Genomic DNA, 17,331 nt, shown 5'->3' with positions numbered 1-17,331 from the left:
AACAGGAACATCAATAAGAGGTGGAGCAGTGGTTCCTGGCCTTGAGTAACCCAGGTGTTCTTGGATACCCCAGATACCCCAGCCAGTACAGCTGCTGGTGAAGGCTTCTGGGACTTGCAGTCCAAGAACCCCTGGGTTTTCCAAGGCTGGGAACCACCGAGGTAGAGGATCTCTTGCCTCTGAACTCAAACTATATTCAGTCCTCTTTTTTTTGCCGTCTAATTGCTTCTTCTTCGTGGTCTCTGTGAATGCACACAGTTGGGTTGTTCTGCACCTGCGCAGGACCTCTCGGAGGTTTCTAGAGTTTAAAGATAATTGATTAGTGGGATGTTCCCCCATGGAGTGCATGCTCCGCTGACCCAAAGTCCCCTCAGTTCCTTTTAGCCGCCATTTTGGTTGGACCTGTTTCGGAATGTTAGAGTGATTGAGCAATTTTATTTTGTGAGATCATTCCTTTATTTTTCTTCTTCAATCATCACTTTTGTTGGACGTTTCCCCTGTTTATTCTACGTTCTCCCCTTTAGATTATCAAAATCTATTTTTTCTTCCTGCAGTTTTCTCTCCCTGACCCCCAACTACCCCTCCCTTCCCCCTTTTCCTACCTGTTATGGCCCCTCCAGGGCCTTTCAAGCAGTGTGTGCTCTGCACTAATAAGATCCCGCTCACCGACAGTCACAACTGTTGCCTCTTTTGCCTCGGAGATCAATATCAAACACACTCTTCCCCCAAGTGTAAAAACTTATAAACCTGCTCTTAAACTATGACTACAAAGACTTTGTACCTCTGGGAAAAATCTCTTAATCCAACTACCATGGATCCAGTGACATTTCCACGTCCAGAACATTGAGAAACCCCTTGACCGGTTTTGAGCCCTACGACTCCTTCCCCTCGTCAGAAGGACCACTTGAAGTCAGCTTCGAAATCGAGCTCGATGTCCATGTTGAAAACTCCGATCTGTCCTGATGACTTTTCTAAGAAAAAGAAAGATAAGGCTAAACCTAAAAAGACCAAGAAACCTTTGAAATCAACTCATATAGACCCACCCTAATCGGTACTCCCCTCTCCGATCCTTGAAGAGTCATCTAGAGATGCCCAGGGCTCCATCTCGGATAGAGATGACCCTACTTTGACACCGGCTCAAGCTGCAGCCTCAGTTGTTAGCCTCTTGCCGAACACTGGCCTATCTCCGGCTGATGTTCATTCCAGCCTGGCCTCAGCCCATTCAAGCCCTAGATCACCAGAGCGGGCAGTACCTATTCAGGTCTCTGGCTCGGAATCGGCTCATCACTCTCCCCACAATACCGGCAAAAGAGACGACATCTCTTGTCCGTGCACCATGACCTCTTGTATAGGGAATTCTACTACTATCCTGAGCCAGCTCGCTACTCATCAAGAGATGATTATGATTCGTACCATCGTTATGACCCCTACTATCATGAGGATCCGACTGAACATGTCTATTATGATGAGCGCAAGAGAATGAAATATGTTTGTTCACCTCGTTATTCATTCTCTGTATCACCCTCACCACCTCAACGTCAACATCATTCTTCTGCATATCCGACATCAACTCACCATACGTTGATCCCTACTAAATCAGCTCTTAAACGAACTCTCCCTCCCCCACTTTCTCCAACTCAATCTAAATGGACCAAATTCTCTTCCATCTCAACACCTGCCGCCACCATTACAAACTTTGACATTGACAGTCAGACCTACACACCTATCACCATCTTCTGAATCCTCTCTTTCTGTTCAGGATTCCTCTTCTGATGCTTCTCAAGAATCTCCCTTGAACTTGCCTACCTCCCTCTTCCAACGTGGCTGAAACCCACTGCCTTCTCCATCAGAGGATTTCATGTCCTACTCCCAGCTTGTCACGCGAATGGCAAAATCTCTGGAACTAGATGTTGAAGAACCACCGCCTCAGAAAAAGGACTTGGTCTTTGATGATTTAAATCAAGACAAGACACCCCATCTTAGACTTTGATTCATTCCTGCAATGCTTGACTTGGTTAAAGAATCTTGGGATAAGCCCCCTTCATCATTGCAAATTTAGAGATGTGTCAAGAATCATTATAAGACTCATGGTCCCAATACAGCTTGTCTCTTTAAACATCTCACACCAAACTCAATCATAGTAGAGTCTAATTAATCAAGAGCATGGAACAAAACATCGGTAGCCCCTACTAACCGAGAAGGGAGAAAACATGATATCTTAGGGAGGCACCTGTACTCTCTTACATCCTGCAATGGGTTCATACCACAGACAGTTGTGGAATAAGATTCTACCTGTTCTTCAAGCCGCGCCGGATGCTTCAAAAACTGAAGCTCTAAATATCCATGCCAAGGCCACGACCCTAGCTAAGCAACAGAGAATTGCTTCATGTCATATGCCGCGTCTAAGGCTATGTCAACCTCCGTCGCCTTGAGGCCCCATGCTTGGCTGAGATCAGGGGTATCTCTGACGATGCCGGATCACAAATTGAAGAGCTTCCATTCGATGGAGCTGGTCTCTTCAATGCAAAAACTGATGAAGTGATGGATAATCTTCAAAAACTGCATGTTCATATTCTACCCAACAGCAGCCTTGCCAGTATCAGCGCCCTCAATTTCATAGACAACCATTCTTCCAACAGCCCTTTCAGTCCTACCAACATCCATACCGACCGTACAAGCCACTAGTCTGATTGATCATACTCTAGCCCGTCGACATCAACACCTACCTTCCGTCCTCAAGAACAGTAGACACGTTGACAACCCTTTCGATGCCCACAAAAAAGGGTAAGCAATATTCATAGACTTCTTCCATTTTCTTTTCGAACTAGACTACATCCTTTCCTCAACTCCTGGCATCGAATTACTAATGACCAGTGGGTTCTTTCTATTATCCAAAACGGTTATTTTATTGAACATATTCCACCTTCTGGCACCATTAGGACCGCTCCGTATTCACTGGCTCTTCGACAAGAAATTTCCCTTCTCCTCCAAAAACAAGCTATATACATAGTCCCTCCTTTTGCCCTCCACGAAGGATTTTATTCAAGATATTTTACAGTACCGAAAACAGACGGAGAACTCCGCCTTGTTCTTGACCTTCAAAATCTCAATAAGTTCATTCAACCTAAATCCTTCAGACACTTGACACTATTATCCCTCTCCTTTCACAGGGGGATTGGTTTGTTGTCATCGACCTTCATGACACGTACTTTCACATCTCTATCCATCCGCATCACCACAATTCCTCTGATTCCAATTTGATGTCTCATACCAATTCTGTTCCCTCTGATTCGGTCTCTCTATGGCACCAAGGACCTTCACCAAATGCATGGCGCCAGTTGCCACCTATCTCCGTCTTCAAGGTATCACCATATTTCCTTATATCGACGACTAGCTGATAGTTGCCATTTCCTGTCACGAAACCGCCAGAGCCACCCAATTCATTCTCGATACTCTTCGAGACCTTGGACTCAGGGTGAACTTTGCCAAATCCCATCTTGAACCATCACAGACCACCACTTATATGGAGCATACTTCGATTCCCTACAAGCCAGAGGTTTGCTCTCTCAGGAGAGGATTGTCAAACTAATAAGAGCAATACAACTTTTTCGACCTCTAGCCTCGGTATCAGCATATCATATCCATCACCTTCTTGGGCTCATGGCTTCCTCGACCGCCATTATCCAACATGCTCAGCTGAAAATGAGGTCCCTCCAGTCATGGCATCTGTCACTCTTTGATCCCATGATAGACCTCCTGTCCAAACGTCTCACAGTAACTTACGAGCTTGCCCATCAGCTAACCTGGTGGACATTTCTTCCACATTACTCGTTGGAAGAACTTTTCTACCACTTCAGCTCACAATACAAGTCACCACTGATGCCAGCCCGTCTGGCTGGGGGGCACATTGTTGACATCACAGAATCCATGGTCTCTGGACAAGACAAGAACAGTTATTACACATAAACCACCTCAGACTTTTAGCAATTATCAAGGCCTTTTGTGCCCTTTTACCAATCATTGCAGGGCAGGTTGTACAACTAGCTACAGACAATACAACAGCCCTTTATTATGTGAACAAACAGGGAGGCACACACTCCCTCTCATTACTATACCTGGCTGTCGAGCTCTGGGAGTAGTGTTACCTGCACCACATTTTCCCATTAGCAGTACATGTCTCCACAGATGACAATCTACTCGCAGACCATCTCAGTCACCTCAGCATGTGAACACATGAGTGGTCATTGGATGACAAAGTTTTCAATCTCCTGTGTCACTGGTGGGGTGTCCCGTCCATCAATGTCTTCGCCTCCGAGACCAACGCCAAGTGTCACTGATATTGCTCCCATGCCAGTACCAACAAGAACTCACTCGGAGATGCCTTTATGATTGATTGGAATGACAAATTCCTCTACCCCTTCCCTCTGATACCACTCATTCAATGCACCATCCTTCAGCTTCGTCAATTTCACTTGAATGCCATACTTCTCGCCTCATGGTGGCCACAACAAGCATGGTTCACCCACCTGAGGTTGATGTTGACAGATGTCTTCCGTCTCCCCTCGATACCCAATCTTCTCACCCAGGAAAACGGGAAAAGTTACCATCCAGACATAGACTCTCTGAACCTGACAGCGTGGAGAATACTCCCTCCATAAGAGACATACTTGATTGAGCTCGAAAACCTTCGACCCAACTTCTATATTGGAATAAATGGAAGGTTTTCCTATCCTTTGCCAACTTCCACAACTTACCTGCGATCCCTGTTTCCTTGAGAACTGTACTTACCTGTGTCCTTCATCTCTTTCATCTTGGACTATCTCATTCTACCCTGAAGGTTTATATCTCTGCTATTACGGTGCACCAGCCACTTCATTCCAATTCCGCTAAGCTTTTTTCCCACCCAACTTTGAAAAAATCCCTCAAGGGACTCCACAATATTCGCCCACCACGTCAATATCCTCTTCCACAGTGGTCCTTGCAACTTGTCCTCAATGCACTTACTTGACCACCCTTTGAACCAATAGCTACTACCAGTTTTAAATTACTTTATCTGAAGACGGCATTCCTCGTAGCAATAACATCTGCTAAACATGCTGGCGAACTTGCTGCCCTCAGATCTGACCCACCTTTCCTCCAGTTTCACCTAGATAAAGGCACCCTCTATCTTGATGTATCATTTTTACCTAAAGTTGTCTCTGAATTTCATCTTAATCAACTGTTTATTACCTACTCTATTCTCTTCTCTTTCTACACCACTCGAGCGCATGCTCCACATGCTTGACGTAAGACACTCTCTGGCCTTCTACATTAATAGGACTAAATCATTTTGAAAATCACCACGACTTTCTGTTTCCACGGCCCTCATAAAGGTGCTCCAGCTTCACCTCAAACTATCTCTCGATGGATTATTCAAACTATCTCACTGCCATATGAATTGTCAGTCAAAACACCACCTGAACATTTGAAGGCCCACTCTACTAGAGTGCTGTCCACCTCTACTGCACTTTACCGTGGAATTAAGCTTCCTCACATCTGCTGTGCAGCTACATGCTCTAATCCATCGACCTTCATGAGACATTACAGTCTTGATATCCGGGTGAAAATGATGCTGCTTCTGGCAGAGCAATCTTGACATCCCAATTGTGTGGATTCACAGAGGACCACTAGAAGAACCATGGTTACAGGTAGGTAACCTCTCTTCTTCCCCTTTCTGGCCTTGCAGGCTCATTCCCTGCTCCTCCAGCACCTGTAAGGCCCACTTTAGGTAGGCTAAACAAAGGGTGCTACAACAGGGATGGTTTATGATGGCTTTTGGTTGACAAGGTCAGACAAGGGGTTTAAGAACCTTTATTCCAGTGGTTCTACCAGGTGAGAAGGCTACACCAGAAGATCCTTTCTCTCCCCATTCTTGTTGCTCGCTTCCCTCTCTCCAATCTCCCACCCCGAAAGGATGTTTAGAGGTGAGACCGCCTGCCAGGAGGGACCTGCATGTCCTTGCCCATTTCCTCAGATATGTAAACCAACTTACTCCTTTTTTTATTCATAACATTTAGCTACTTTATTATCTACCGTTAAGTTTAAGCTTCTTATATATACATAATTCTCTGCTCTCACTCCTGAAATAAAGTTTTTGTTCCCATGAACACCTGCTTATTATAGCAGTTCACTATAATATTCTGATGATTCAATTTGCTAAGGTTTGGAATCTTAGTATTTTTGATTATTAAGAAGGATATAAGTAGAGTTTGCCTAGCTAATCATTAAAAAATATTTGTGTGTTTTAATAACATGTTTAACTGTACTGCTCTCGGGGTTTATTTTTAGAAACAACAAGAGGAAAAGATGAGAATGAAGTATGAATTAGAAGATCTAAGGTACTTACTGGACAACAAAAATACAAAAGCAGTTCATAATTCTGTTTTGTCTGTTTTATATCAAAACTCTAGATGACAAAATTATGGTGGGGGATTTTGAGAAACTCACAGTAAGAAAAACAGTTTTTTAGTTCCAGTAAAACCCCACAATGTTGGAAGTTTATTTGAACCTTTCGACTATCTTGCTCTATCTTGCACATCAACTATCTTGCACCCTGGATCCATTCCAGTTGGGCTTCAGGCCGCGCCATGGTATGGAAATAGCATTGGTTGCCCTGTTTGATGACCTGCTGAGGGAGGCTGACGGGCAAAATGTCTTTGTTGGTCCTCCTCAATATCTCAGCCGCCTTTGATACCGTCGACCATGGTATCGTGGGAGGGAGTGTCCGTTTTCTGCTTCTAACGTCACTTCTCATAGTTCCAGTTAATTATCATTATTAAAGATCAATGTTGCACTAAATGCCATATTGGCATCTTATATAAAGAAGTATACTTATTTCCTAGGGCTCAGTATGAACAGCTTTTAGAAGAGGGGAGCAGTGAATGTTTTGATGAAAGGCGTGTTAATCTTCTAAAGGCTCAAGTACTACAGCTGGAAAGGCAGGTAATGTGGTCTATATTCATAAAATGCGAGAACTGAATTTTATGTGATTGCTGTCAGCTCTTGGGAATGTGAAAAAAGCTTTTTCAAAAATATGTGTTTATAGTTTCTGGTGTTGGTTGTTGTGGGTTTTTCGGGCTCTTTGACCGTGTTCCGAAGGTTGTTCTTCCTGACATTTCGCCAGTCTCTGTGGCCGGCATCTTCAGAGAACAGCACTCTGTGCTCTGGTGTAGTTTGCTTGGGTGTTGTTTGAAACTTAAATTTACATATCCATACCTCACCTTTCACATTTCTGTTTTTTTCTTCAATTTGAAAACTTATCTTTTAAAACAAACCCTTTTAGAAAGTAATGTTTCCTGCTTCTGAGTTTGGTTGATGTTTTACTGGGTAATAGGATATAATAGGCTGCGAGAAGGAATTTCTGGAAATGCCTGATCTTCTTTTCCAGAAATGTTAAACTTAAGAAAGAAAACAAAAACCAAACAAGTTGCGGTTATTTAAAATAGAAGTTTAAAGAATTCATCCAAGATTAGTATGAAGACTGTTGCTTCCTTAACTCTTGACAGAACAGTTATCATTAGACATGTGCCTATTTGTTGCTGTTCTGAAATGATCGACATGCCAAGAACTTCATGATATTAAAAGACAGATATGCAAATGAGGCTACAGCACAGGAAGGGCTAATGGGAATGTATGAAGTTGGATCTAACAAGGTGAAGATGAATGTATCTGCACAACAGGTCTGTCTCATGGTATTTGAGACTGAATAATCAATTTGCTGTAAAAAGTGGCTGGAACCTTTGGTCTTCTCCAAGCTTTGGGTGATTTCCAAATCTCCAGAGTTGATGGTGTTACGTGGCCTCTGTGACCTTTTGTTTGAGATGTACTATTAGGTGGAATACTGTATTCTTTTCAGCTGCAGCAATTCATTAGATGCTCTTACGAACTGGTTGCTTCAGCCTACTTTTTCAGTCAGCTACAGTGAATAGAACTAAACATTGTGTTTGGGTGGCTGCCAGCAAAAGCAGCAGCCCCATATATGACATTGTTACATTGAAAATATCCTCAATTCTATTCCACTCCATTGACTGACATTGGATCAAAAGTGTTAGAGAATGCTGGAGTGGGTTATATTTAAATACTAGACATTAACATGGGAGGAAAGGACTTGCCAGGTGATTGTGGCTTTGAGCAGCAACCATACAATATCCAAGAAATCTAGCTTCAGCCTGAGCAACCAAACATGGATTTTACTATGAATAAGTAGAAAGCAGAGTATGTAGTACAGTGGTGCCTCGCATTACGATGTTAATTCGTTCCAGCAAAATCGCTGTAGAACGAAAACATCGTAAAGCGATTTTAAAAAGCCCATAGAAATGCATTAAAACCCTATTAATGCATTCCTATGGGCTTGAAACTCACCGTCCAGCGAAGATCCTCCATAGCGCGGCCATTTTCGCTGCGAGAAATCCGTCCCAGAAAATAGTGGGTGGCCATTTTTTTACCCGGTGGCCATTTTGAAACCGCTGATCAGCTGTGCCAAAATCGCCATTTTGAGATAATCGGTTAGCGAAGCAGGGAACTGACCATCACAAAGCGAAAAAAACCCATAGGAAACATCGTTTTGCGATCGCTTTTGCGATCGCAAAAACTTCATCATTATGTGATTTTGTCGTAAAACGAAGCACTTGTCTTGTGAGGCACCACTGTATTGGACAAAGTAGAAGGCCATATAAAACAGTGAGATAGATACAGAAAAATGGAAGGCATTGTTTATAATTACAACTCTTGCAACAGCACATATACATAGCCATGGATACTACAGTGGTGCCTCAACGTACGAACTTAATTGATTCCAGAACTCCGGTCATAACTTGAAATGGTCGTAAGTCAAAGCACCATTTCCCATAGGAATGCATTGAAATGCAATTAATCTGTTCCGGCCGAAGGAAAAAAAATCACCCAGAAAGACTAAAACAACACTGCAAAACCCATCAGAAACGCAATGAATCCGTTCCAGCCGAAGGAAAAAACAACAATCAGAAAAGCAAACAAACACTGCAAGACCCACCGGAAACGCTATTGATCTGTTCCGGCCGAAGGGAAAAAAACCCAAAAAGCAAACAAACCCTGCAAGACCCATTGGAAATGAAAAAAAAAAAAGCAGAGAGTGCAAGACCCATCGGAAATGCAAAAGAAAAAAGAAAAAAAGAAAAGAAAACCAAAAAGCAAACAAAGAGTGCAAGACCTATCGTAAATGGACCCCCCCCCAAAAAAAAACCAAAGAGTGCAAGACCCATCGGAAATGGGAAACCCCTCAAAAAACCAAACAAACCCTGCAAGACCCATCACACCATAGAAATATAATCCCACCACCCAGCCCAAAACCATGCTGCAAAACCCACCCAGAACAGTTTTTTTTAAAAGTAGAAAGCAGCATCTTACTTTACCAGGCAGTCTGAAGCCTTCTCCGATCATAAACTTTCTAACTGCTGGGGCGAAAGAGCTACAAAGAAGCAGCCTCTTCCCCACCAATGGTTAGCAATTTGAATTCCCTGCCTTTTCCCCCTGCCTTTTTCTGTTCGTAACTCAAAGCTCCGGTCGCAAGTAGAAGCAAAATTTTGCGGCCACAGCTGGTCGTAACTCGAAATGGTTGTATGTCGGGATTTTCGTAAGTCGAGGAACCACTGTACTGGCCTTTCCTCTCTGCATGGTCAATACAACAGCTTCTGTTTAAGCCTAACTTCTTTCATCCACTGGATGTCATGAAGGTGTGTGGTGTTCCAGTTTATGAGAAAAGAAACCAATATTAATTCAAGAGAAGAAATTGAAATACCTTTTGGATTCTCTTCTGTGATTTTTTTCCCACAGGTAGTGCTACTTACAGAAGGATTAAGTTCTCGAGCTGCTCTTATGCTGGAATTAAACACTTCTTTACAGACTATTGCAGACAAGCTTAGGTAAGCAAGAAGGAATAATTTGATCTCCATATCTTGAAATAGATAAAAAAAACCAGCCATCCTGGGTAAAAGGATGATCATAATATGTGGTATTGAGCATCAGAGATTGTGAGGTCTTATCTTTTTATCCTGCCTTGGTAAACATGGTAAACTTGCTTATATACCACCTCATAGTGCTCAGAGCACTCTCTGGGTAGTTTATAATTTAATTATGCAGGCTATACATTGCACACATGCACACACACACATGCAAGCAGAGTGCTCAGTTTTCTGACCTTGGATGGATGGAATGCTGAGTCAACACCGAATTGGCTACCGGAATCAGTTCGGCTGGAACTTGGATTGTGAGAAGAGATGGGGGTATTTGTATACGAATACCCCCACACAGGTGGACATAATGAGGGTCCAGCCTCCTGGGACTAGACCATCCACTCACCTTCTGCTGTTGCTGTGAGCTCTGTGCTCCCTTCCTATCACTCTGGAGCTCACGGTTTGCAAGCCACTCTTTGACCTTGCAGCGAGACTCGTCCTCCTGCCAAGAGTGGCTTGCAGACTGAGAGCTCTAGAGTGATAGGAAGGGAGCACGGAGCCCACGGCGACAGGGAAGGTGAGTGGATGGTCTGGCCCCAGGGGACTGGACTCTCGTTAAGACCATCTCTTGAAAATTGACATTAAGCATGATCTTTAAAGCTTAAAAAGTAAATTAGAGATTGACATTATCATTGTGAAAAATGCTAAGAAAAAATACTGGGTTAAACATTTTTAACATTATTAATGCATAACTCTTGTATACAGCTCTTTCCTTAGCACTGAAGGAACCACCTCTGAAGTAAGTGTGCCCTGTGCAGAAATTCGTCAAATAATTGAACTGTGCCAGACAATGAGACTCAAACTACAAAGAAACCAGAAAGTGAGTCACGTCAATTTCTAGAAGAAATTTGAATATCACTGATGTTTTCTTTTTTATAGCGTAGAGTTGTTATTCTATATAACAAATGTTGTGCAAATATAAATTATAAATTGATCCCCCCCCCCCGAAATTCAAACACGCTTTGCGAGATGGTTTGGAATGCTAGATTTAATTCCTTGCTTATATTACATTTCTTCCTGGTAAGAGTTTTGCAGTTTGTAAAAGTACAACATTAAAACATTTACCTGCTAGTTTGATAAATTTTCATTTCTTTACAGTCAATCAAGCAGAAACAACTGATTCTCCCACCCTCCACCCAAATTCAACCCCATATTTGTTTCAGAAAACCGAACTCATTTTACTTTTGCCCTGTGCCACTTATTCCCGAAATCACGTTTTCATCTTTCATGTTAAACTAATAGAATTCTGCAGCAGGAAATGCTTGGTGGTTTTTCTACAGGTTAATTTGGCAGAGTATTTCCTCTCACTGCATTAATGACATGATATGTACATAGCTAAAAGTCACTCGTTTTTCAATTGCACCCCCCAAAAGTTGAATTAGAAAAAGAAAATGGAGCTCTTGGAAGTAAGAGAACCTACTTTCTTCGTAGTGGCCTCTATGAATGCACACAAATGGTTAACTAGTGTTCTTTCTTCTAGTTCTTTCTCTTTAGAATCATTTTTAGTTATTCCCTTAGCAATTACGTAGAATCTTTTTTATTACCATATGACATTGTTTTTTTCTCTTCCCGCCTTCCCCCCTTCTTTTTCCCTGGGGCTTTTCCCATATTCCTCCACCGTTTTATGGCCCCTTGGGGATTCAAGAGGTGCTCTGTTTGCCTTCGCAAAATCCCTTTGACCGACAGACATTTTGCCTGGGAGAATCCCACCAAACTCAGTTGTGTACTGCGTGTAAAAGCCTCTCCAAACCAGCTATTAAACTGAGGCTTCAGCGCCTAAGATTCTTTTTGTACGAAAAGACTCTAAATCCAACTATGGAAGTGGGGAACCCCCCCCCCTTGTCCAACCCTCCTCGACCAGAAACGGCCAAGCTACACCCAGTCCGGCTACCCAATCTATGGTTATCACGACATCGATACCTACCAAGTCTAAAGAATCACAGAAATCTTCTAAATCGATTACTAAGGCCCAGTTGCGGTCGGATGACCCTGCAAAGAAGAAAAAGATAGGGATAAGACCAAAAAGCAAAAGAAGACTGCTAAATCGACTATTGCAGTTCCTCCACCAGCTCCGCTGCCTATGGAGGAGTCCTCCAGAGAAGTGCCCACGCTCTCGGACAGAGAAGAGCATATGATCTCCTCAGCTCAGGCACCACATGCCATCCTTAGCATGTCACCGAGCTCAGGCCAATCTGAGGCTGCTGTACCTTCCAACCTGGCCGCGGCCCCTTACAGTCCTCGAACATTAGGGTGGGTAAATGTCGGTGTGGAGTGTGAATCGGAATCTCCGGAATGCTCCCCGAGAAGGAGAACGGAGAAGTGTAGACATACCTCTCCATACTAATCTCATCGACATGGAGACCACTGCTGCCATGCCGAATGTTCCCCCGTATTACGGTCATCACTACTTCAACCAGTACCATCCTTATCAATACCATGACTATGGCTACCAAGACGACTACAGGGGACCTAGATACCCACCGTCGACATGGTACTCCCCCACGAGATCTCCTCCGCCAAGTCATCCTTGACACCAAGAAAACCGCCCTCTTTCCCAAGAAAGACCGTCACGAAAGAGAATGGCCTGGAAGAAAACAAGACACCTCCACCTAGCTTGAGCCTCATACCGGCGTTACTTCAGCTTGTCAAAGAATCATGGGACAAGCCACCCTCAATGCTACAAACTCCACACAAAGTAGAACGCCATTATAAGACACATGGTGCTGATGCTGCCTTTCTGCTGAAGCACCCAACACTTAACTCAATAGTCGTTGAGTCTACTCAATACAAGTCCCGCAACAGGTCATCAATGACCCTGATGAACAGGGAGGGTTGCAAAATCGACTCCTTAGGGAGGAAACTCTACTCCCTTGCAGCACTGCTGATTAGAATTTCCAACTACCAGGCATCTATGGGCACCTATCAAAGACATTTATGGGACAAAACTGGAACTGTTTAACATATATACAGAGGCTATGACTCTGGCCAAACAACAAAGAGTGGCCGTGAGGCACATGGTAGACACGGATTGAAGACCTCCCGTTCGATGCAGCCGGTCTATTCAATGCCAAAACGGATGACATGGTGGAAAACATCCATAAGATGAGAAAGACAGCAAAGTCTTATGTTCCACAACAGCCCTATCGATATCAAAAACCTTCTTACAGAAAGCCATACTACCAACAACAACAGTATCAGTATCAACCATTTTGCACGCATAAGCAGCAGCCTCAAGAAAGACCTTAGCAACCAACGCATACTGCTTCTCCACAGTTCAGACAGCAATAACCTCAAAACATCAGACAGCCCTTCCGTAAGCAGCAGCGAAAGGGTAAGCAATATCTTAATCATTACAATTTAGCTAGCCCTGCGAGACTTTCTCCATTCCTCTCAGAATGGCAATGAATAACAGCTGACAGATGGGTCCTGTCTGTCATTGAAAAGGACTACCTTATTGAATTCTTTAGGATCCTATCACCAAACCCCTTCAGAACAACCTTCAGAACACAGCCAAAGAGCCCAAAAAACCCACAACAACCATTAGATCCCAGCCATGAAAGCCTTCGCGAATACATAGTAGGCTGTGTTTATTCTTCTTTAACATATCTTCCTCAATCTGTGATCTCACTTTTGTGATCTCTTATTGACCATTGGTGGTCACTGATCAGAACAAAGAGGACACTTCATCTTGCCATTGACCTCCATTCTCGTTGTCTTTCTGAATTCTTCATGTATTGTTTCATATGCTCTTGTGTTATAGTGAGTCTGCATCACAGCCCTCTCTGGCTGCCAATGGGACACTTCAATGACTTAGAGATACAGTACTAGACTTCTGATTTCAGATCCCTAGAAAAAGTCCTGCAGAGGGCAATATAACTCCATTTTGGAAAGAAAATCTGGTTGTCCTGAAGAATAAAATTGGTTTTAAATAAAACAACAACATACCCTTTATGGGCCTCTGGAGAAATACAAGGTGGTATCCAATATGTCATCAAGGCTTCATTTCCTTCTGTTTCTGTTGACAGAATAGTACACATGAGTGATTCACTAATATATACGTTGTATGGGAGGACTGGTTTCTCATCAGGGTTGCAGTTGCACTATGAGTATTAAATTATAACAGTGCATTCAAACCTAATTTGCTGCATATAGAGAAATGTAAAATTGCATATGGTGCTCCTGCTTCAGGCAGTGGGCAGCAGGTTTATTTGAAGGGGCCAGGTACAAGAACTAGAGTGCTCAAATTGTTATGTTGTCATCATACTTAGGAAGCCTTTCTGTGTTGGCACTCATAAGCAAAAGCTCCTGCATTCATCATTTTCATATACTGACCCAAAATATATATATATATATATATATACACACACACACATATATATATATAGGTTAGAGAAATTTCCATTCAGAATTGAATGTACTCATTTTACTAAAAAAAATTGCATTGTAATACTGAGTTTTTTTTCTGAGACAATTCAAATTCTAAATCAGTGCATTGTTAAAGGAGTGCAGGAGTAAGAAACATGGGGTCCTCCTGATGTTCAGCTGTAATATTAATGATCCCTGACTTGGTGAGGCTGATGTGGGGGCATAGGGTAAATTGCATTACTGTTGTCTTTGGACTATAAATCTTAGATTACAACATGCTTGCATTGCATTTTATGACTTGGTGTAGTAACAGCTTCTGGACCAAGCAGGAGGGTGTTTGCCCTATAAAAATGCAGGGCCCAGCTGACAAGCTTGTTCTACAATAGCATGCGTGCTTTGTTGACAATTTGATTTCATATGAATAACCGACATACTGAAACGTTAGACATCCTGTTTTCGTGTTTTGACCAAGTCCAACATAAATGGACATAATGCACATTTCTGAGAAAAAAACAAATTTGAACTATACATAACAACTCAATGTAGTCATACGAGCAAAATTCTGAAGGGGAACCCCCCCCTTTTTTTGAAAAAAAAAAAACGAACAGAAGAACTCGATTTTTAGCCATATAATGAGTAAATTGATTAAGATAAACCTGAAAGAGTTTCATTACACCAGTGTACAGTGTTTCACAAGGTATCAATTTAAAACATTGTATTCTGAGCATTTTGCTAATTACAGTATTCATGGGGATATGTTCTGTACAACAACAACAACAAAAGCAAAGCATGCTGCTTATATACTGCCCCATAGTGCTTAAAGCACTCTCTGGGCAGTTTACTGTTAATTATGCAGGGCACATATTGCCCCCCTCCCCCCGTGAGATGAGTACTCATTTTACCGACCTCAGAAGAATGGAAGGCTGAGTTAACCTTGAGCCAGCTACCTGGGATTGAACCCTGAGTCATGAGCAGTTTTCGCTGCAGTAGAGCAATTTAACCACTGCGCCATGAGGCTCCCTCTAGTGCAGGGGTGGGCAATTAATTTCTATGGGGGAGCCACATGAAAAATCTGAACTGTGTTCGGGAGCCAAACCAACTTTACTTAAAAATAAAATGAAACCGTGATGTTATGATTGTTTTTATTTTAAACTTGTTAATCTTCACAAATACTAAAGAGGGTTTTGCAGTATGTTAAAGATAAGCAACTGATCAACTTTAGACAAAAAGCTATAAATGGTTTTGATGTTCAAAACTGTCCGCGGGCCGGACAGGAGTTGCTCGCAGGCCGTATGTGGCCCTTGGGCTGCACTTTGCCCAGGTCTGCTCTAGTGGATTGTGGCTTTCTCTAATGGCCAATTCTGGTAAATATATAGCGTCTTTAATTACCACTTAACCAGTTCATCACTGGCTGGATGAAAATGCCTGGAAAGTAGCAAATTTTTGTCAAATGTGGTGCTCGAGGACTGGTTTGATGTAACCACATCAAGATAATTTAGTGGGCACACTATCTTAATGTTTCTCCTGTGTTTCTGTTTCAGGTTTCTGATCTATCAAGACTTGCATTGCCTTGGACATTGGGAGGAAACTTTGTTATACAGCCAGTTACACTCCTGGATGTTTGCTATGGCAAAATAGAAAATTTAAATCTTAGATATGTGGTAAGGATTTAAAATACTTTGAAATACAAGCAGAAATGCTTCACATGCTCCCTAGATTTTTAGTTCTATTTTTATTAATTTTTAGCTTTAAATGTTTTGAAGGTCATAAGCCTAAGGTCACATCTGATGTAAGCCATATATGCATATGCTGTGCAAGGAATAGTGGGGGAGCCAATAGTGCTGCATGACTCAGGTGCACATTTCTCTGTGCATGAATGAAGCAGACATGTTTGGGCAGAATCATCTTCCTTCTACTGTTCACACAGTAGGCATTGTGCTCATGGTTTGACTGCTCTCAAGCTTGCATAAGAGGATATTCACAACCCCTCCTCTGCGTTTGGAGCCTCTCTTACTTTAAATAGGGTGATCCCCATTTGCACTTTGGGAAACTGAGATCCATGGGTGGAGCAGTATGCTCCGCCTACTTCCAAGAGGCATGAAGCTTTGCACAATCTTCTTTTTGTGACCTGTCTAGAAATTGCCAACACTTCTTGGGTGTTAGGGAAGCAACTGTGGAAATAAAAATGCTATATGACGGCTGACAGACTGGAGATGAAAAGAGCATTTCTAACCTCTGCAATGCAGTGTTGAGGGTATGACCTTTGGCGTCTGGATCAGAACAAATTGGCAATGACAGTTCCTGATTTTTTTTTTTTTTTTTACTGATCTAACTTGAAAAAACACTGCAAATTGTATCTTGGCAGAAATGGCTTTCTGGATAAATTATTCATAAAGCAAACTTCATCACGTGGAACACCTGCTGAGAAGAGCTGGCGTTGCATATTAACATACATGCAGGAAGCTTTGCAATTAAAGCTCCGATATTGCTATGACCATTTGCTATGACAATTGTTATAATGTTGCCACGCTAAAGGCAAAGATAAATATAGGGTTTACCATCTTGGCGCATTTCAAAATGTTAATTAGTTTCGGGGAAGGGTCACCTTCCAGCAACATGAAAAGGAGCAGCATCCAGCCATTTCCAAAGCATAACTGTAATTCCAGCACTTTCATTTTAGTTTTACTGCTTCCAAATGTATGCAGCCTTCAAACTAACAGCAGCACCTCTGAAAGGAAAAAAACTTTTTTTATTTGAAATGAAGTTCTAGTGATTTAAATAGAACTTGTTTCCATAAAAATGGGTTCATAACTGTTAAGTTGTTCAGATTCATTCCAAGGGCTGCAGTCAAGAGGGTTTATGCAATTCCTTATTGCAGTTACATAAGGAGTTGTGTTTGCACATGTCCCAGAATTACATTGGGGTCTTGACTTGAGAA

The 17,331-nt window shown here is 42.4% G+C and overlaps 1 protein-coding gene across 7 annotated transcripts in view; it reads left to right on the top strand.

Annotated features, from left to right (window-relative positions):
* Window positions 1-17,331, top strand: part of LOC110078761 (uncharacterized) — an 82,227-nt gene that overhangs the window by 21,474 nt on the left and 43,422 nt on the right. For 5 of the 7 annotated variants that reach the window (XM_078386285.1, XM_020793219.3, XM_072992499.2 and 2 more), the window contains 5 exons: window positions 6,328-6,377; window positions 6,882-6,981; window positions 9,850-9,938; window positions 10,734-10,848; window positions 15,935-16,054. In XM_078386285.1, coding sequence (XP_078242411.1) covers window positions 6,328-6,377; window positions 6,882-6,981; window positions 9,850-9,938; window positions 10,734-10,848; window positions 15,935-16,054 — 474 coding nt within the window. The remainder of the gene's footprint in view (window positions 1-6,327; window positions 6,378-6,881; window positions 6,982-9,849; window positions 9,939-10,733; window positions 10,849-15,934; window positions 16,055-17,331) is intronic. The other 2 variants (XM_078386286.1, XM_072992500.2) reach the window with 1 other exon arrangement.

The sequence above is a fragment of the Pogona vitticeps genome, chromosome 2 (genome assembly GCF_051106095.1).
Source record: "Pogona vitticeps strain Pit_001003342236 chromosome 2, PviZW2.1, whole genome shotgun sequence".
NCBI classification, from domain to species: Eukaryota; Metazoa; Chordata; class Lepidosauria; order Squamata; family Agamidae; genus Pogona; species Pogona vitticeps.
The sequence above is the reverse complement of the archived record's forward strand: the minus strand, read 5'-3'. Positions and strand labels throughout refer to the sequence as shown.